This window comes from Schistocerca serialis, chromosome 2 (genome assembly GCF_023864345.2).
Source record: "Schistocerca serialis cubense isolate TAMUIC-IGC-003099 chromosome 2, iqSchSeri2.2, whole genome shotgun sequence".
In the NCBI taxonomy this organism is placed as follows: Eukaryota; Metazoa; Arthropoda; class Insecta; order Orthoptera; family Acrididae; genus Schistocerca; species Schistocerca serialis.
In genome coordinates this window covers 940,795,480-940,816,618 of record NC_064639.1, presented here as the reverse complement: position 1 = coordinate 940,816,618, position 21,139 = coordinate 940,795,480, and the positions used below count along the sequence as shown (strand labels likewise).

General features: G+C 43.4%; 1 protein-coding gene across 1 annotated transcript in view; it reads right to left on the bottom strand.

Moving 5' to 3' along the window:
• LOC126456532 (extracellular serine/threonine protein CG31145-like) overlaps window positions 1-21,139 on the bottom strand; it is a 312,135-nt gene that overhangs the window by 113,640 nt on the left and 177,356 nt on the right. Inside the window, exon 5 of the mRNA XM_050092282.1 lies at window positions 13,245-13,323. Coding sequence (XP_049948239.1) covers window positions 13,245-13,323 — 79 coding nt within the window. The remainder of the gene's footprint in view (window positions 1-13,244; window positions 13,324-21,139) is intronic.

Here is a 21,139-nt window from a genome sequence, read left to right as displayed (position 1 = left end):
TAATGTCTGGGTGAAGGTGGAGGAATTTCAAAACGATAATACGTTAGCTTCGCGTTAGCAAGTATAGGACAAAGACAGTTCATTCGCTTTTGTATGCAGTTTGAATTTTGATAGTTTATTTGTGAAGTTATAGTATTCAGTGGAGTGGCGTCACGTTACTATTTCAAAATGTAGTTACCAGGTAAAAGACCAACCGGGCGGCCTAGGAAGAGATGGGCAGGTCAGGTTAATGAAGATCTCAAGAGCAAAGTAGTAACGTGGAATGAAGTGGAGAGAGAAAAGCTGTGATAGGACAGAAATCAATGATGGCGTACCTTTCACAAAGTTCCTACCTGACTCGCTGGAAGGAAATGATATTGATGACGAGTTGAGAATCAGAGCAGTGGCCTCAAAAAAGTTTAGATGTAATTTCAAACCTTTTAGAAATTTTTGTCACTGACTGCCCCCCATCCCACCCCAACCCCTCCCCCAAAGCCCGCAAAATAACAGTTGATCGCTTACTGCATTTTCAATGATCATTCAGTAAAAAGCTTCAGCGTCAGGTATGACATTCAAGTTGAACATTTCCTTTCTGTGAACGTTATAGACAATAAATGTTTCAGGCAGTAATCACTTGTACCACTGAAGGTACTTGCAAAATTATGTGATTGTACTGCTGATAGTTTAGGAAGGAAATACGCTACTGGCCATTAAAATTGCTACACCACGAAGATGACGTGCTACAGACGCGAAATTTAACCGACAGGAAGGAGATACTGTGATATGCAAACGATTAACTTTTCAGAGCATTCACACAAGGTTAGGGCCGGTGGCGACACCTACAACGTGCTGACATGAGGAAAGTTTCCAATCGATTTCTCATACACAAACAGCAGTTGACCGGCGTTGCCTGGTGAAACGTTGTTGTGATGCCTCGTGTAAGGAGGAGAAATGCGTACCATTACGTTTCCGACGTTGATAAAGGTCGGATTGTATCCTATCGCGATTGCGGTAATCGTATCGCGACATTGCTGTTCGCATTGGTCGAAATCCAATGACCGTTAGCAGAATATGGAATCGGTGGGTTCAGGAGGGTAATAGCGAACGCCGTGCTGGATCCCAACGGCCTTGTATCACTAGCAGTCGAGATGACAGGCATCTTATCCGCATGGCTGTAACGGATCGTGCAGCCACGTCTCGATCCCTGAGTAAACAGATAGCGACGTTTGCAATACAACAACCATCTGCACGAACAGTTCGACGACGTTTGCAAAATGACTCTGAGCACTATGGGACTTAACATCTATGGTCATCAGTCCCCTAGAACTTAGAACTACTTAAACCTAACTAACCTAAGGACATCACACAACACCCAGTCATCACGAGGCAGAGAAAATCCCTTACCCCGCCGGGAATCGAACCCGGGAACCCGGGCGCGGGAAGCGAGAACGCTACGACGTTTGCAGCAGCATGGACTATCAGCTCGGAGACCATGGCTGCGGTTACCCTTGACGGTGCATCACAGACAGGAGCGCCTGCGATGGTGTACTCGACGACGAACCTGGGTGCACGAATGACAAAACGTCATTTTTTCGGATGAATGCAGGTTCTGTTTACAGCATGATGATGGTCGCATCCGTGTTTGGCGACATCGCGGTGGACGCACATTGGAAGGGTGTATTCGTCATCGCCATACTGGCGTATCACCCGGCGTGATGGTATGGGGTGCCATTGGTTACACGTCTCGGTCACCTCTTGTTCGCATTGACGGCACTTTGAACAGTGGACGTTACATTTCAGATGTGTTACGACCCGTGGCTCTACCCTTCATTCGATCCCTGCGAAACCCTACATTTCAGCAGGATAATGCACGACTGCATGTTGCAGGTCCTGTACGGGGCTTTCTGGATACAGAAAATGTTCAACTGCTGCACTGGCCAGCACATTCTCCAGATCTCTTACCAATTGAAGACGTCTGGTCAATGGTGGCCGAGCAACTGGCTCGTCACAATACGCCATTCACTACTCCTGATGAACTGTGGTATCGTGTTGAAGCTGCATGGGCAGCTGTACCTGTACACGCCATCCAAGCTCTGTTTGAGTCTTTGCCCAGGGGTATCAAGGCCGTTATTACGGCCAGAGGTGGTTGTTCTGGATACTGATTTCTCAGGATCTTTGCACCCAAATTGCGTGAAAATGTAATCACATGTCAGTTCTAGTATAATATATTTTTCCAATGAATACCCGTTTATCATCTGCATTTCTTCTTGGTGTAGGAATTTTAACGGCCAGTAGTGTAGCTTTTGAGGAAAATGTGAACAGTTCTAAATATTGATCGTAGCAATGTTTAGAGAATTAAAAAAGATATGTTGGGAAGTAGTTATCACATGACTCAACGATTTGTAATCAGATGCTTGTAGCTGTTTTAGGAACGTATGACTTGCAGTTTCACGAGTGTATGGGGGAGGGAATGGTGGCGATTTTGTGGCTAACTTAGAAATTCAGTATGTAGATGTACGTTTACTCCTATATAGGCGGAGATGAGATGCAGTGGAAAGGTTGATGTAAAGTGGAGGAGCGCTTTTCCCTTAAGCTAGTGGGCAATTCCCGGGCCTGCCCCCCGACTCCTGCAGAGCAAACTGCCTGGGAAAGTGGCAGCTGCCCGCGGCGGGTATTTTCCGCGCCGCTGCCCCGCTAGCCGCTGGCTCGCCCCTTGCTTAATAGCCAGGCCGGTGGTGTGGTGTGCGTATGTAGCGAGACGAGCCAGAACCAGAGGAACACGGGCTGCGCGCGGCCGAGGGGCGTGTAGCGGCGCCGTGACACTGCCGCCTGCACCGCAATTAGCGCTTGCCAGAGGTCGCAGGCCTCGGACACCTGCAGCCTGCTGCCGCTACCCACCTGCCGTCTCTCTGTCTGCAGATGGAAGGCGCAGAGCCAACTAGAAGTCGTCAGAACTTGTCGAGTTTAGCCAGTGCGGCATGTTCAGAAAGGGCAGTTAGAGGTACATGAACATTACAACTACGTTGTCATACTACTTTGTGATAATCACCTCTGGCGCCATCAGGATGTGAAAACTTGCACTGCTGTAGCGAAGGCGGCAGTCAATATGAAGAGGAGATTATTATTACGGGGCAAACTAGATAAAGTTCTGAGGAAAAAATATGGCAAGTGTTGTAAGATGGCAAGAACTATGCCCCTTACATGAAGTCATTAAAGATCACCGAACTCACGTTGAGCGAACAGTAGGGCTGAACAAAAATGACTGACAATGCACAATGCATCTTGTAGAGGGTATAGTATGGACGTATTGGAATAATTAATGTTGGGTGATGGTTTTAAAGTAATTCACGAGACGTGAAAACTTTGTGGAAACGCGTTGATTTACTGGAGGCTAGTTTATTTCAGGGAAGTATTCAGAGTTGACCGCGGCCGGGTGGCGGTGTGCGGCTGGGGAGCGGCGAAGGGAAGTGACAATAGGCAGCTTAGGGCGGCTCAAACTCTGAGAAAGCGGTAACGGGGCTCGGCCTCCAGAGGCCTTAAAATAAGTCACAGTGAGGGGGTGGTTGACCCCATGCTGATGTACCAGGAAGCAGACAGAGTACTTGTACACCTGTTGATAAATATCTGTCGTCCCATTTTCAGTGAAACATGCGAGAAAGCCGCACAAAGCTATGGTGGAACGGTCAACAGAGGCCGAAATATGCATGTTAGTGACTATAGCAACTTCACGCTGAATTCACGGTCTGCAGAGTCTGCAGTAAATCAGGGGAAGAGCGATAGAATGAAATATGCCAGCCTCCGTGGGGAACGTAGGACCAAGGAATTTGAAGTACTCTCCTGGGAGTCAGAATTTCGGAAGAATTGGTGTTTTATACAAATGCTAACCTTGATTGGTGGCCTGCGAGAGGAAGGGAAATTTTGTGGGAATTTGTTCTCTTCCCAGAACAGGCATTGGTCAGCACTGGGAAGCGATGCATAATTAACGCGACTTGCGCTGCAATTGGCGTAAGTGATTTTGCTGGAGGGGAAACCGAGGTGAAGTGCGGACTGGCAGAAGTCTCCGTAGAAGTTTTCCGTCCCCAGCTTGACTAGAGTGCGGACTTGGCGCTCTTTACTCAGCTTGCCTGAGAGACAGTGAGCATCTCTGCAGTTTAGGATTTTGAAAACGGAACGATTGAGCTTGGAGATAGAAAGTTTTTCGTTCAGCTGTGTACTGAGCGACATAGCTAGGAGTGAATAGACGAGCGCAGCCTTGCAGCACCACGAGGCCGGCTGACGCCGGACAACGACGACGCCCCGGCACGCTGAATTCGGTGATATTGCGCCCACTCCGGCTTGAGTTAGGCCACTGATTAATTTGTTGGATCACGTCGGCAAAGTTTCCGCGAGGGTTTCATGGGCTGTGTATTGTAGAATTCTTCTTGCACTCTGCTTTACGCCTGGGTCAGTTGACAGGAATTTTAATTTTGATTTATTGCGCTTTACTCCAAGTAAACGCAATTTATTGCCACTGCCTGTTAGGAGAGTCATGTAATGTGATGATGGAAGGTCGAGAGTTAAAAATAAATTTGTGCTAATCGACTACATCTGTTTTCAATCAAGTAGTTGAAATCCCAAGTCACTTTCTTAATTGATTTTATGTTCAATATTTGCATCTGGTGTTCAATAGCTGAATATAACATCAATGTGCACCCCTTTTTAATTAAAATGGATCAATTCTGAATCAATTAATGTCAACACTGCCACTGCAGTTCAATCAGGAGTCACAGGGCTTTATTACTTTCTTTGCGTTATCTGATATTGCGACAGTTTTGCACTCTCTGTTGATCTGTTAGTCAATTAGCTAGGGAGAACACACGACAAAACCAGATAAGTGACGGGTGGGGTGTTACAGTGTTTTGTCTGGAGTGAGACACTTTATGGAACAGAAACATGGAGGTTGAAGCGAGAGGATGAGAAACCGAAGCATTTGAGATGTGGGTATGGAGGAGAATGGAGATTGTAATCTGAATGGAAAAACGAAAGAGTGTTGCAAAGTGTCGGTGACAGGACAAGATTGCTGCGCAGGTTATAAGAGAGAGGAAGAAGAACTGGATGGGGCATCTGTTGCTAACAGACGCTTTGGAACGCCTTATTCATAGGAGGAGATTGAGAGGAAAGAGAAGATACAAGATAATGGAGGAGTATGGAGACTGTAAGCTGAATGGAAAGAGTAAGTAACAAAAAAGTGTTGGAAAATGTCGGCGAGAGGACAAGATTGCTGCAGGCTATAAGAAAAAGGAAGAAGTACTGGATGGGACATTTGTTGAGACGGTAGTGCCTGCTAAGAGACGTTTTGGAAGGTCTAGTTCGTGGGAGGACACTGAGAGGAAGGAGGAGATACAAGATGACAGACGACATAAAAGGAACAGAACAGGAGACAGGAGAGCATGGAGAGGTACCACGTGAAAACCTGCCTTTGGGCAGAGCACTGATGACGACCTCTTTACAAGGCGACTTCGAGGAGTGTCCCACTTCAATTTTCTCCTTACTTCTAGGATCTGAAGTCAATGCAAGGACGTCTGTTTCCTAAAGCAGCGCGATACATTTCTCAGAAGCACTCGAAAAAAATCTACTTTTCAAGATTTCCGAGCGTTGTTGAAGTTCGAAAACTTCGAGCAGTTTGAGAAAGCTGTCCGTTTCTGCTTGCATAATGAATAGTATTGTTATGCGGGGTTTATTGTTCTCTTTTTGTTAAACGTAAATAGTATTTTCTTTTATCTGGGTTCTTTATTTATCGAATAGAAATGGTACTTAAAATTTTGAATCAAAATTTTCTAATAAAACTAAAAACTTTTAGCAAAATGTCTTATTGAGGTGTACAGGGTGATTCACGAAGATATGCAAATATTTTAATATGCTATTCTGCAAGTAAAGGTAAAGAAAGAAGTTCATATAAACAAAGGTTCGCAAATCTTTAGTTATGGAGTTACGGCTAATAAAAGATTTTGCCTGCAATTTAGCAACTTTGGTAATATGAAGCCTTCGCAAAACTGTACGATGTTAAAGTAAAGCACCATTTACATTTATTTTATTCTTATTGGACTGGCGACCCTAATAAAACAAGTCCCAGACGTGTATCTGCAGTAGTTTTCCAGAACATTCAGAGAAGCAAAGATTATTATAAAAGTAAATTTGTTAACTTTACATTAAGAGTGTAGAAACGTTTATATCGTTGTTGGCAACCGTTAGTGAGTTGTTTCAGTCGTTTCCTAACCTTGAAACGAGTTAGTTTTCTGTATTGTTCAGAGCAAGAACATAATGACAACAGCGCATTTAAGTTCAAAATGGTTCAAATGGCTCTGAGCACTATGGGACTTAACTTCTGAGGTCATCAGTACCCTAGAACTTAGAACTATTTCAGCCTAACTAACCTAAGGACATCACACACATCCATGTCCGAGGCAGGATTCGAACCTGCGTTCGTAGCGGTCGCGCGGTTCCAGACTGAAGCGCCTAGAACCGCTAGGCCACACCTGCAGGCCGCATTTAAGTGAAACCATATAGTAACTGTTGTGATTTGTAGATTATTTATGAAATAGGGATGCCTTTCAAATTTACGACAGAGGAATAAGCCGATATGGTGTTTATTTATGGCAAATGTTATGGTAATGCTACGGCTGCAGTTAACGAATATCGCGTATGTTATCCAACTCGGAGGATTCCGAATGCACGAACCATCAGACGAAATTCCGAAGAACCCTGTGAAACTGAAACGAGCAACAAAATCTATTCATAGACTTACAGCTAAATGCATTGAATTCGGGAGAGACATTTTCGAACATTTATTGTGAAATTGTATGTATACTGTACAACTTCCTTAACACTGAGCTTCCTTTTTTCCGGTTTAACAAGAATTCACGTGTACTGTGATATCAATAAAAGCAGATTATCTGACACATTCATACAGTTTTAGCTAACGTTATTACCATAATTTTTCCAAAATTAAATTCTCTACAACTTCTTTTGAAAACTTTGTGCAATTTCCTGGAATTTAAAAAACAAATTGGGCCAAGTAGTTAATAAATTAAAAATTTTACGAAACTACTTCTGTGCTTCTCTGGATGTTCTGGTAAACTACTGCAGATACACGTCTGGGACATGTTTTATTAGGTTCACCAGATCAATAACAACAAAATAAATGGAAATTTTGCTTTATTTTGACCTCATACAGTTTTGCGATGGCTTCATATTAGCAAAGTTGCTAAATTTCAGGCAAAATCTTTTATTAGCCTTAACTCCGTAACTATCAGATCTTTTTTCTTTAGTTTTACTTGTAGAATAACGTACTAAAATATTTTCATACCTTCGTGAATCACCATTTATGCAACGCCCGTCGAGAAGTTCCGAGACTTTTAACTCTCGTGTACGAGGCCTACGAGGAAGACAGGCCGCGGCGCTTACGTCACGAAGGTAGTCCTGCGCTCGCTCGCTCAAATCAGCAGAGAAACTACGTTTCTACACCTGTTAACTCGTAACTAGGCGTGTCGTACAAACTAAAACTGTATCTTCTACTGGAACCCGCTATTATGGAATATTAGTGTTATTAGTCCTATAATCATGGGAAGTCCATGGGCCTACTTGTAATTTGTTACGGCTGTACCGGCGTACAATAAAATGTTTATCAGTTGCATAAGGTTCAAATGGTTCAAATGGCTCTGAGCACTATGGGACTCAACTGCTGAGGTCATCAGTCACCTAGAACTTAGAGCTACTTAAACCTAACTAACCTAAGAACATCACAAACATCCATGCCCGAGGCAGGATTCGAACCTGCGACCGTAGCGGTTTTGCGGTTCCAGATTGCAGCGCCTTTAACCGCACGGCCACTTTGGCCGGCAGTTGCATAAGGCACCACTTCCAGCATGTATTGAGTACTGTTAAGCAGAAGAGACTAAATGCTATAAACAAGCCGTTATACCATTTATATCGAGTATTGATCTTAAATTAAATTTTGCTGTTGTACTGTTAATCAGTAAGGCTTCATAATAGGAGATTCCAGTGGAAGATGCAATTCTCGTTAGTGCCTACACGCCAGCTGCAAGTTAACAGGTTTAGAAGCGCATTTTGTCTGCTGAGCTGAGCGAGCGAGCGGGTGAGTTCATGACTACCTTCGTGACGTACGCGCCGCGGCCTGTCTTTCTCGTGGGCCTCGTCTAGTGTAGAAGTGACGTCAGCGTAGTAACTGCGGTGGTAGCTTGAACTAGCAGCCGTAAGCAACAGACGCGCATTTGACCAGTCAGTTGTGAGGAGACAGTGTTGAGTAGTGCACATGTGACCGTAGTGTGTCAACGTTGCTGTGTCGCAAATTTCACGGGGGGCAGCATCTCTCAATCAAGTGTTCGAGACATTCTCCAGAATGTCCAGAAAGCATAGAAATACTCCACTGTGTGAACTTAAGGCAGGTCTCGTCACGCAGGGAATTTTGAGCGGAGCCGTGTTTGTGCTCCGCTCACCTCGCGAATGGAACTTCGTAAATGGTGTAATAACACTTGTGGGCTCTCCGGGGAGCTGGAGTCGGCGGCGGCAGGTGCGGATGTTGATGTTGATGCGCGCGCAGCACCTGGCTGGCGCGGCCCGCGGGTTGTGTTTGCTGCGGGCGCAGCTCCTCGTCTAAGGCGACGCTCGGCTGGCGGGCGCCAAGTTCGCAGTTTGTGCGCGCAGCACAATTCCAGGGGCCGCCCCGCCCGCCGTGGCGGGCACAGTTGCATACGTGCAAAGTTTACCTAACAAGGCTGCTCCGAGCGGCCGAAAGCGCTGCTAAACGAGGCGCGGCGCGGCGCGGCGCGGGTGCTGAGACTGCAGTTACAACATCGACAGCTCCTACAGGTGCGCGCGGGTTAAACTTCGATGCAGATCGGGAGCGCTGTACCTTTTGTGGCGCACGTAGTCGTTAACTACGTGGCTCAGAACGACCAAAATGCGATGCCGCACTTTCTAGATTGGCGGAATTTAAACGTAGTTTTTGCAGTCATTTTTCAGCAGTCGGTATACACTGAAGAGCCAAAGAAACTGATAAACTGCCTAATATCTTGTAGGGCCCCCGCCACCACGCAGAAGTGCCGCAACACGACGTGGTATGGACTCGGCTAATGTCTGAAGTAGTGCTGGAAGGATTTGACACCATGAATTCTGCAGTGCTGTCTATTAATTCCTAAGAGTAGGAGGGGGTGGAGATCTTTCCCGAACAGAACGTTGAAAGGCATCTCAGATATGCTCAATAATGTTCATATCCGGGGAAAAAATGGCTCTGAGCACTATGGGACTGAAGATCTGAGGTCTTCAGTCCCCTAAAACTTAGAACTATTTAAACCTGACTAACGTAAGGACATTACACACATCCATGCCCGAGGCAGGATTCGAACCTGCGACCGTAGGGGTCGCTCGGTTCCAGATTGAAGCGCCTAGAACCGCTCGGCCACAACGGCCGGCCATATCTGTGGAGTTTGGTAGCTAGCGGAAGCGTTTGAAATCAGAAGGGTGTACCTGGAGTCACTCTGTAGCAATGCTGGACGTGTGGAGTGTTTCATTGTCATGCTGGAATTGCCCATATCCGTCTGAGGGCACAATAGACATGAACGGATGCACGTGATCGGACAGAACACTTACGTTCGTGTCACCTGTCAAATCGTATCTAGACGTGTCACGGGCCCCATATCACTCAAAATGCCCACGCCCCACACCACTGCAGAGCCTCCATCAGTTTGAACAGTCCCCTTCTGGCGTGCAGGGCCCATGGATTAATGAGGTTGTCTCCATACTCGTACACGTCCATCCGCTCGATACAATTGGAACGAAACTCGTCCGACCAGGAAACATGTTTCCAGTCATCAACAATCCAATGTCGGTGCTGACGGTCCCAGGCGAGGAGTAAATCTTTGTGTCGTAAAGTCATCCAGGGTACATAAGTGGGCCTTCGTCTCCGAAAGCTCATATCGATGATGTTTCGTTGAATGGTTCGCACGCTGACACTTGTTGATGGCCCAGCACTGAAATCTGCAGCAATTTGCAGCAATTTGAGGAAGGATTGCACTTCTGTCACGCTGAGCGATTCTCTTCAGTCGTCGTTGATTCCGTTTTGCAGGATCATTTTCCGGCCGCAGCGATGTCGCGGATTTGATGTTTTACCGGATTCCTGATATTTACGGTACACTCGTGAAATTGTCGTACAGGAAAATCCCCATTTCATCACTGCCTCGGAAATGCTGTGTCCCGCCGGCTGCTGTGGCCGAGCGGTTCTAGGCGCTTCAGTCCGGAATCGCGCTGCTGCGACGGTCGCAGGTTCGAATCCTGCCGCGTGCATGGATGGATGTGTGTGATGCCTTAGGTTAGTTTTGTTTAAGTAGATCTAAGTTCTAGGGGACTGATGACCTCAGATGTTAAGTCCCATAGTGCTTAGAGCCATTTGAACCATTTTGCTGTGTCCTATAGCTCGTGGGCCAACTATAACACCGCTTTCAAACTCACTTAAATCTTAATAACCTGCCATTGTAGCAGCAGACATTTGTTGTCTTATATAGGCGTTGCCGACCGCAGCGCCTTGTTTTGCCTGTTTTTATACATCTCTGTATTTGAAAATGTATGCCTGTATCAATTTCTTTGGCGCTTCATGGTAATGTCCTTACGCAAATCTCTTAAACCATTTCATTTGCCATGTATATTGAAACACAAAGCACAGAATATTTTAATATACATGAAAAACGTAATAAAAACTCATTCATATCATTTACAACTGCAGCAATCATGCTATTCATACGTATCCAGGACCCTACTTCTTCACTTTTTGTAATTTTACTATACATTATCACAGTAATGAATCTTGTATATGTCATCTGCATCATCAGCAACTCATATGGAGCTGGAAAAGCTTATGGACAGGATATGTAATAACTCGGGTGTGCCTCATAATTACAAGATCTCACCTTATTCTGTCACTAACTTCAAGTACATGATTGTTTTTGGATAATTTTTGTATTAGGCCTCGTCTCTGTTTTAGCCTGTACTATAATTTGAACAACACTGTAATATTGTAATTTATACAATATTTCATTCTCAGTCTTAACATAGTGACCACGTCAACTGAGATCCTGATGTATGCTTTTCATTACGTCTTTTTCCGTGTGTTATGACGGCATGATTGTATATAAAAAAATACTGTGCTACTTGACGATGGTGAAGATACGATTTAGCTTTCTTTACGCTATTTGTCACATTTTGTAACTGAATAATGTACTTATCGATGTATCTTCATAGGTAAAGAGATCTTTGGGGCTATGACACCAAGCTACTTTGTATTACTTTTGAATACATCGTGGGAGCAGACAGTGATCAATATTATTACTAATAGTTACTATTAAAATCAGTCTTGATCGCAAATTTATTTATTCCGGTAACCGGTTTCGACCACATCTGTGGTGATCTTCAGACAAAAATGCTGTATGAGCAGGGGCCTCCTTCTGGTGGTAAATTACTACCCACTTTGTAATTGTTGTTCTCATTTCAGTAAAAGTACAAAAAGTGAAGAGGTAAGGTACTGGGTACATATGGAAAGGACGATTGCTGCACTTGTAAATGCTATGAATGAGGTTTTCGTAAGTGGTTCATGTGGGTTAAAATATTCGATGCTTTGTGTTTCAATATTCATGACAATTGAAGTGTTCCAAGTGATTTTTGTAAGCATATTTTCATGTGACTGCTAGGTGCAAATTTGTCTTAATGTTATTCTACAAACGGGAATGTTTTGTCGTTAGGCGTCAGATGATGGCTTAATGCCAAAACCGGTAGTACTAATAAAATCCGGTTAATGCAGTTCAGTGTCATGAATTTTTGGAATTTAAACAATGAATGATAACTGGAGCCTGGGCCAAGCTGGCAGATACCAGATCGTTTTTCTTCGCGACAATCCAAACTGTTCAAACACAGTACATGTTCCAAAATCCTACTGCAAACTAACATTAGTGATATGTTTCTGTAATTCAGCAGACCACCCCTATTTCCCTTCTTGAGTACTGGTGTAACCTGTGCAACTTTCCAGTCTTTAGGTACGGATCTTTCTTCGAGAGAGCGGGAGAGCGGTTGTATATGATTTTAAGTATGGAGGGCACTCTGTAAGGAACATAACTGGTATACAAGCTGGACCGGAAGATGTCTCATTATTAAGACAAACAAGTTGCTTCACTAGACCGAGGATATCTAGTTACTCATTTTACCTGCTGTTCTTGATTCTAATTCTGGAATATGTGCTTCCTCTTCTTTGGTGTTTAATAACTCCGCTTTAGTGGCACTTCTGCTGCTGCGCAGTCAAAGAATTGATTGCGTCTTATCGCTGGTCTACTTTACACACGACCAGAACCTCTTTGGATTTTCTCTAAGATTACGAGACAGAGTTTCGTTGTGGAAACTAATGAACCATCTCGCACTGAAGGCTGCGATAAATTTCGACTTGCAGTAAAACCGCTAATCTTGGAGATTTTGCGTTCCTTTGAATTCGGCATGCATTTTAGATACTGTTTCAACAGTGTTCTGTGCTGTTTTGTTCTCCACGAGGGATTAGTAACGTGTCCTATTAATTTATTTGGTATATTTAAATTGCCGTCGATACTATTTCTTTCAATCTAAGTAATAACTGGTCTCCATTTACGTCATTAGTTCGGAAAGAATGGCGACTATCTCTTAGGAAGACCTCAAGCGAATTTTTATCTACTTTTTAAATAGATATATTTTGCGTTTATTTTTGGTGGATTTAGACGTTACGGTCTTCAGTCTTACTACAACGACTTTGTGGTCACTAATCCCTGTATGCTCTCTATTTGATTAAGATTAGTTGTTGTTAATATCTCACCTATGTTTTTGCAACCTTTTCACTTAGATTGGTCTCCCGAACAAACTGTTCAAAATAACTTTCCGAGAAAGCGTTCGCGTTCATGAGCTCTAGAAGCAATCATAACTGGTAAAGTAGTAACAGAAGCATATACAAATGAGAGTACTTAATGTATAAGTACATAGCCGGTACGAAAGTAAACAGCCACAATTGAGTTACTGAGATATTAAGATTGTGGCCTGCGTGTGCGACAAGAGACGTACGTACTAACTCGTCTCCAGTCCACTCTAGTCAAAAGCAGTCTTCACAGACGGGGAAGAAGTGGTGACAGGAAGGCGAGACTAGCGTTACTCTTTACAATAGTCTGTGGGCGTCAGTGCACTTAAAAAGAGATCCGCTCACTTACCGCATAGGCTTGAACAGAGCTTGCATCTGGTTAGCGTAGTCGATGACCAGCTTGATTTGAGTGCCTCCATCTTTTTGACCTGTAACACGAAACAGAAAGACACCGCTCAGATACAAACGTTTCAAAACAGAGAAGACAATGTCACTCACATCTGCCCTTAAATGCGACAGTGCAGAAGTGTGACGTCTTTTTTTTAAATGTCGGTGTTCTCCTACAGAAGAAACCAAACAGAAAAAAACGACGGTGATGGCCCTGACCGACCAAATACGAACTCATGAACTGATATAGAGACTATTATGGGTCTTTCGTAAAAGCACAATAGTTAGAGTGTATCCACCAGCCGGAATATTAGAAACAAGCAAAAATGCTATGAATTAGTGGCCAAAGAGACGAAGATTACAAATAAATCTTTACTTGAAGATATAAAAAAAAGTACTCCTCTATGCAAAATATAAAATAATTGAAATGATCAAACATTTTACCGGCCATGATAGCCGAGAACGCTAACGCGCTGCCTCCTGGACTCGGTTAGGCGCGCCGGCCCCGGATCGAATCCGCCTGGCGGCTTAACGACGACGGCCGGTGTGCCAGCCAGCCTGGATGTGGTTTTTAGGCGGTTTCCCATATCCTAATAGGTGAATACCGGCCTGGTCCCCACGTCCCGCCTCAGTTACACGACTCGCAGACATTTGATACACATTCACATTATTTCACGATTTACACTAGACGCAGACAGCTGGGGTACACTAATACCGTCCCAGGGGGTGTGGGATGGCGGCAGGATGGGCATCCGGCCACTCCTAACACTAATCTTGCCAAATCCGTTCTAACTGCGCCGACCCTGCGATCGCTGCAGGACTATGGCGTAAGCGAAAGAAGAAGAATTGAAATGATCAAACATTTTAATTTAGACGATGTTGACTATGAGAGCCTTTGAGGTAAATAGTAAGTTTATCAAAGGAGACAGTGGCGCTTCCTTTTGAAACAAAGTAAAGTTCGAGTTTAATTGATGGTGATTATTACAGGTTGTATGGTCGTGACCACTAAACTTTTTGCTTTCGGCGTTTCGTCCATAGCTGCGCTGAACACCTTTAGAGGTGCTCCCGGTTCCGATGAGTCTTTCTGAGTGACGGGTCAGAAGTGTAAAGTTATACCAAGCCTATTTCTCATGGTATTTATGTTGCTTTCCGACATCGGTGTCCCTGTCCGTGTCAGTGTGTGTCCATATGTCCATACCCGAGTGTGTCAGAAGAGTGACGTCTTTCAGGGGTTTTCATTTTACAGCCTACGGATCGTTTCTCTTTTAAAGCACCTTATACAGGGTGGATCACAAAGGACTTTACAACTTTGGAATGCTACGGAAATGTGTGTGTGTGTGTTTTCAGCATTATTCCACGATTGTCTGTTATCAGTCCCTTTTTCGGCTGTGATTTTCTATCCAACTTTTATTTCATATGAAACTTTCCTTCTTTTGTCCTAAATCGAACTTCCCATTGACTGAGATATGTAATCGATGCGTTAATGTTAATATTTTCTGCGAAAGGACACACGAATTCGCGAATCACACTATTTTTATACCTCCATATCCGATCTGCATCCCCTTCATTACCGCAACAGTTATTAACATTGTGCGTAGTTGCGACAGTAGTTAGCAGGTTGCCGCGCGGGGTTAGCCGAGCGGTCTGAGGTGCTGCAGTCATGGACTGTGCGGCTGGTCCCGGCGAAGGTTCGAGTCCTCCCTCGGGCATGGGTGTGTGTGTGTTTGTACTTAGGATGATTTAGGATAAGCAGTGTGTAAGCTTAGGGACTGATGACCTTAGCAGTTAAGTCCCATAAGATTTAAAAAAAAAAGTTAGCAGGTTGCACAAGTGATGATTACTAGAGCCAGAGTGAATTGTAAGACGCACTGCACTCAGTCGTCCTGAAAACAGTGAAATGCACACTTCGGAAGAGGAGAAAACTGGCGTAGAGCGTTTCATGATAGCGAAAGAAGTACGGGGAAGGAAAATTCATCGAATAATGGCGTACGAGGTGCGGCTAGAAAAAAACCGGACTGATGCTGGAAAAAACATTTATTTACAATTATTTACAATTTCATGTTATCTCCTTCAATGTACTCTCCTCCTCGGTCTCTACACCGCTCCATACGAATTTTCCACTGTTCATAGCAATGCTGCAGATCATTTTCGGTAAGTCCATACATTACTTCCGTCGCTTTTTCTTTTACTGCTTCAACAGTCTCAAATCTAGTTCCTTTCAAAGCTGACTTGAGTTTAGGGAAAAGAAAAAAGTCACAGGGGGCCAAATCAGGTGAGTAGGGTGGATGATCTAAGATGGGAATGTTGTGTTTTGCCAAAAACGTCTTCACTGACAACGCACTGTGAGCTGGGGCATTGTCTTGGTGAAGGATCCATGACTTTTTTCTCCACAAATCGTTCCGTTTTCTCCGTACTCGCTCACGTAGGGTAGCCAGGACGGTAATGTAGTAATGCTGATTCACTGTTTGTCCCTCTGGTACCCAATCAATGTGCACAATCCCTTTGATGTCAAAAAAAAAAAACAATCATCATTGCCTTGAATTTCGATTTTGACATTCGTGCTTTTTTTTGTCGTGGAGAACCAGGAGTTTTCCAATGCATCGATTGGCGTTTAGTTTCGGGATCGTAAGTAAAAAACCACGATTCATCGCAAGTAATAACATTTTGTAAGAAGATGGGATCACTTTCAATGTTTTCCAGGATGTCAGAACAAATCATTCTTCGGCGTTCCTTCTGTTCAATTGTGAGACACTTTGGAACCATTTTTGAACACACTTTGTTCATGTTGAAACTTTCATGAAGAATCTGCCTAACACTTTCCTTGTCAACTCCTGTTAACTCAGACACTGCTCTGATTGTTAAACGGCGATCTTGTCGAACAAGTTTACCGATTTTTTCAATGTTTGCCTCAGTTTTTGCTGACAATGGTCTGCCAGTGCGAGTGTCATCACTGGTGTCTTCGCGGCCATCTTTAAATCGCTTAAACCACTCACACTTGTGTTCGCGATAAACAATCATCGCCGTACACTTGTTGTAACATTACAAACGTTTCACTTGCAGAATTTCCTAGTTTGAAACAAAATTTGATGTTAACACGCTGTTCTTTCGGTACACTCAACATTTTCCGACGCACAGACAAAACGTCAACTACTTAAAACAGACGCCACGGGCAGACTGAGTGCAGGAGGCAGATGAAACTCGAGCAGTAGGCGGAGCGAGAGTCACGTGACAGGCCACGCGACTTTCAGCCTTATTGCATTCGTTTTATTGTTTCACCAGTACTAGTCCGGTTTTTTTCTAGCCACACCTCGTAAGTGTACGAAAAGCACTATACGTCCATTTTAAGAGTCAAGACGGGGCACAAGCGATTCAGTGGAAGACGGGTATCGTTGATCGATGAGGCTCGGCCTGGAACGACACACCGCATTACTGTCGCCATTGTCCAACAGGCGGATGTCCTCGTTACTCAAGAGTTACGGTAGCAGCCATTGCCGCAGATATCGGGTTGAGCCTGGAAAGTGTTCACACTATCATTAAGGGCGGACTGAAATTTCGTAGCGTGCTCCCAGTGGCTGCCCCATAGTCTTCAACCAGTACAGGAAGCAAGTCGACTGGGACTCTCTCTTGAACATCCTCAACGCTAAGCCAAAGAAGAGAATGGTTCCCGGTCACGAGTGGTCGTTGGAGACGAGGCATAGTGTTATCATTGCGAAACAGTCAGAACGACTAAGTCTCCAGTGGATGCATGCAGGATCGCCGCCGTCCGAAACGCAGTACACCACTTTTCTTTTCCTTTCTTCTGAAGCCTTCATTTATCTGTTTTCAGTAGTAGTCAACGCTGTGGGCGGTTGTAACTTCCCCTTTTATACTGACTGATCGTTAAAAAATGATGCTCAGGCTTCAGCTAGCTCGCGGTAGAATGTTTGCGAGGAAAGTCACAAAAAAGAATTGTCTTGCTGCACTGTATTTACGCCGAGTGCTTGTTAGTTGTACCGGCTGACTCAGATGAATATTTGCTCCCCGACGTGTACGAGCCTAGCTACACGTTAATGCATACAAACTGAGATTATTGCCCTAATCATGATTACAGTCTATACACATCCAGAGTTTATCTATGAAAGTTTACAATTCGCGTGAGCTAAATAGTCTGAATCAGTACGATAACTTTCTAGAGCGCCAAAGAATATCTATGAATGCTGCGCTCTGTTGATAATCTATGTTGTCGCACAGGTAAATGTTTCATGAGCACGTAATATTAAATCAGTTGAAAGAAATGTCGAACACTGTAAATTCACTTTATGTTGGTTTATTCTAGTCTATGCACATCCTATCATTGTCTTAAAGAAGTAACTTTTTTTCAGATGGGTGGAATTAGCCACGTAAATTCAGCCAAATAGTTTATAGCAAGATCCAGACCACGCTATTTACTTTATCGCAGTTTAGGTATATTCCTCAGAGTTTACGCTATTCATCACTTCCTATCAGTTGAACTATTAATTGTCTATCGCATTGGTTCTAAGTTCAGTCTTTCGTTGATAATAATCAAATTAAGACAATATATTCAGTTATTTTCCTAGCTTGAATTACTTCAAAGATATTTTCAAAGTTGCTGATTTACCTCTTTCAGTTTTTAATCATTTCTAGCAGATCGCAGATCTTCAAAATGTTACAAACCATCTCGTATCGAGTACCAATATTACGTAGAAGCGCACAAGTTCAGTTACGACACGACAAGGCAAGTGTCAGAAGCTCATTAACAATGTACAACTTTAGCTTCTGTATTTCGCAGTGTCCTCAAAGAGTACTCACAAGGAGTATTCTTTGACGTCACTTGTTACACTCCGTGATCTACAAGTCTTCTACTTTGCGATCTACTATTTTTTATCTTGAAACTAATGGATTCTATTTCTTTTTTATTTTCTTTTCAAAACGTTAAATTACTTTGCTAACAAGATTCTTTTCTATTTCTTTTTATATTACTTTCTTTTCAGTCATGCAATGTTAGTACAGAGGGACTTTGTTTTTCTTTTTATGAAATTTGGATATTGGGCTTGGGGCTTGTATTGGGGTGTGAGGGCTACATTTATATTTTTCATTTTTGCGTCCAAAGGATAGCGGAGTTACACGGTCCACGCGTGCGCGTGTTCGCTCTGTCATCACATAGTTACTCGTTCGTGTACCTCTGGCTGCGAGTTTAGGACCTTAGCCTTCTTATAGGGCACCACGCCTTCTTCTGAAGGCAACGACTTTACTGTCCTCCTTTCAGGGGTCTTCATTTTACAGCCTACGGTTCGTCTCTCTTTTAAAGCACCTTATACAGGGTGAGTCACAAAGGACTTTACAACTTTGGAATGCTGTAGAAATTTATTAAGATAACTTACACAATCAGTAGATGTGTCATTTTGAAACAGACAATCTCAAGTTTCACATAAAAGTGTCACGCATCACTTTGGTTCGAGCTGACTATCATCTGTGATGTTCAAATGTATGTGAAATCTTATGGGACTTAACTGCTAAGGTCATCAGTCCCTAAGCTTACACACTACTTAACCTAAATTATCCTAAGGACAAACACACACACCCACGCCCGAGGGAGGACTCGAACCTCCGCCGGGACCAGCCGCACAGTCCATGACTGCAGCGCCTCAGACCGCTCGGCTAATCCCGCGCGGCTATCATCTGTGATGCGGCAAACATTACACCGGTAGCTCATTGCAGAAAATCGGGTGTAACTTGTGCAACGGCAGCTTATATTCGATTTTTCAGGTCGACTAAATTGTTTGATGGGAAAGGAAGATACACGTGGTCTTAAATGAAACTCCAGAGAAAGAAGTCCAGTGGTTTCAAGCCTGGAGAGGGAAGAGGCCATGCGATTGGCCCTACATGGTCAATCCACTGATGTTGGAAGTGATTAAGCCTCGAATTCCGTGAGTAGATGAGGTGGTGCGTTGTCTTGCTGGTAGGAAACCATCCTATCTGTGCCATCTTCATCGCTCTGTAGAACTAAAAGCTTTTCAGGCATATCCAGATACACAATACCAGTGACAGTTTTCTCCTTGAAGAAGAAAGGGCCGTACATTTTCAATTTGCTAAGGGCGCAAAACATTAACTTTGGGGCTCTCATGAACGTGTTCCAGGATTTCATGTGGATTTTTGCTGCCCCATACTCTGCAGCTGTGGGTGTTACCATGCCACTGATATGAAATGTTGACTCATCGCTGAAGATTCTTGTGCTCAGTAATGTCTCGTCGTCCTCTATCCGATGCAACATTTCCGCACAAAATTCCCCGCTAGCAATCTTATCCTCAATACTAATGTGCTATAATCACCTACCCGGATAAAGTGCACTATTTTGAATTAAACGTCTATTTACTTTTTGTCAGCAACAAACGTTTTTGTAACCCAAGCGTATCTAATAGTGTTAATATTGTAAAGGCGAAATTTTATGAAAATGACTGAATAATATTCTGATTTCGATGAAACTTTACAGTAATCTATCTTATACATCAGAATAACACCAAGGCTACTTTTTACTTGAAGACGACAGCTAATTCACATGGGAAAATCAAATAATGCGGGACAAGTTGCGGGGCGGAAGCTACATGCTATAATTATCAAAAGCTTATTCTCTAATCTATTTTTACTTCAGCGTTTTTACTTATCAGATTATTTTTTGAAATAGTCGTTTTCGAGTACGTTGTTTACTTCGCATACTGTGTCTTCAACACGAAACCGCCCTATTTTTGCTACCTATAACTACGTTATTCGATTGTTTAAAAATTTCAAATAGCTATTTTTTCTAATTGTTTTGGTATTACATTTGATGATTCCAGTTGGAAAATAAAATGATAAAAGCGTTATTTAGGCTGACCTAGATTTCAGTTTATTATACCTACATAACATTTTTAGCGAAGCAGAGTAAGAAGAGAATAGAACCACGTGGAAGTAGTAGTGGCAAAAATGACAACGGCGGGAAAGAGGTGAAACAGAAGGAGGCAGCAGCCGCCTGCGATGGCGTCATTAACTCCACCACCATACCGGTTCCTGTTTCCACCACATCTGCGTCGAGCGAACTTCGCTGCAATCTGGATCTGGTGCACAGAATCAAAACTACTGTCGTAATGACGTGGGTCAAAGGCTAGGTCGTTCGTATAACACGATGTCATCTCAAAAACTTGATTTAAAAAAAAAAAAACTGGATACATTCTCCGAATTATGGCTTTGCTAAGGACGCTGTACAGCTAAAATTTAAGTACAGTTGGTTGGCAGAATATGCTTCTTAGCTGGCGTATTCCTAGAAATTAAAGGGGTTGTTGCGCTTTTATTGTGTGTTGTTCCCACCAACATTAACAAACATGCAAGGTTCGTGCTATAAAGATACGCATGAATTTCCAATAACTCACGCGGCGTCTCAAAGCCACAAAATCATCAGCGACAACTGCGAAAAATTTTGTTGCAAGAATATGCCAGTCGAAGTACAGTTGATTTCTGCCCACCAAAAAGAAGTAGAAGCCAACAAAAAAGTCGTAGGATCAACAGTTTCGACTGTGAAGTCCTGCGGTACTCATGACCTACCTCCAAGGTTAGTTAGTTACTTAGTTAGCTAGTTAGGTGTTCCATTGATCAGTAGCACGGAAAAACCGTTATGATGTGGAACGTGTCAAATGCACAAGAAATGCGCACAGGAAACAAGTTTCTTTTACGTTATAGTGTTATACCTAAATATTTCTATTATCTATCCCATTCCCTTAAATGGCACAAAATGCATATATTATATCTCCAGATTTATTTACTCATATTCAAGAATTCATCTATGGTATAGAAGGAGTTGTCAAGGAGGTATGATTTCAGTTTGCT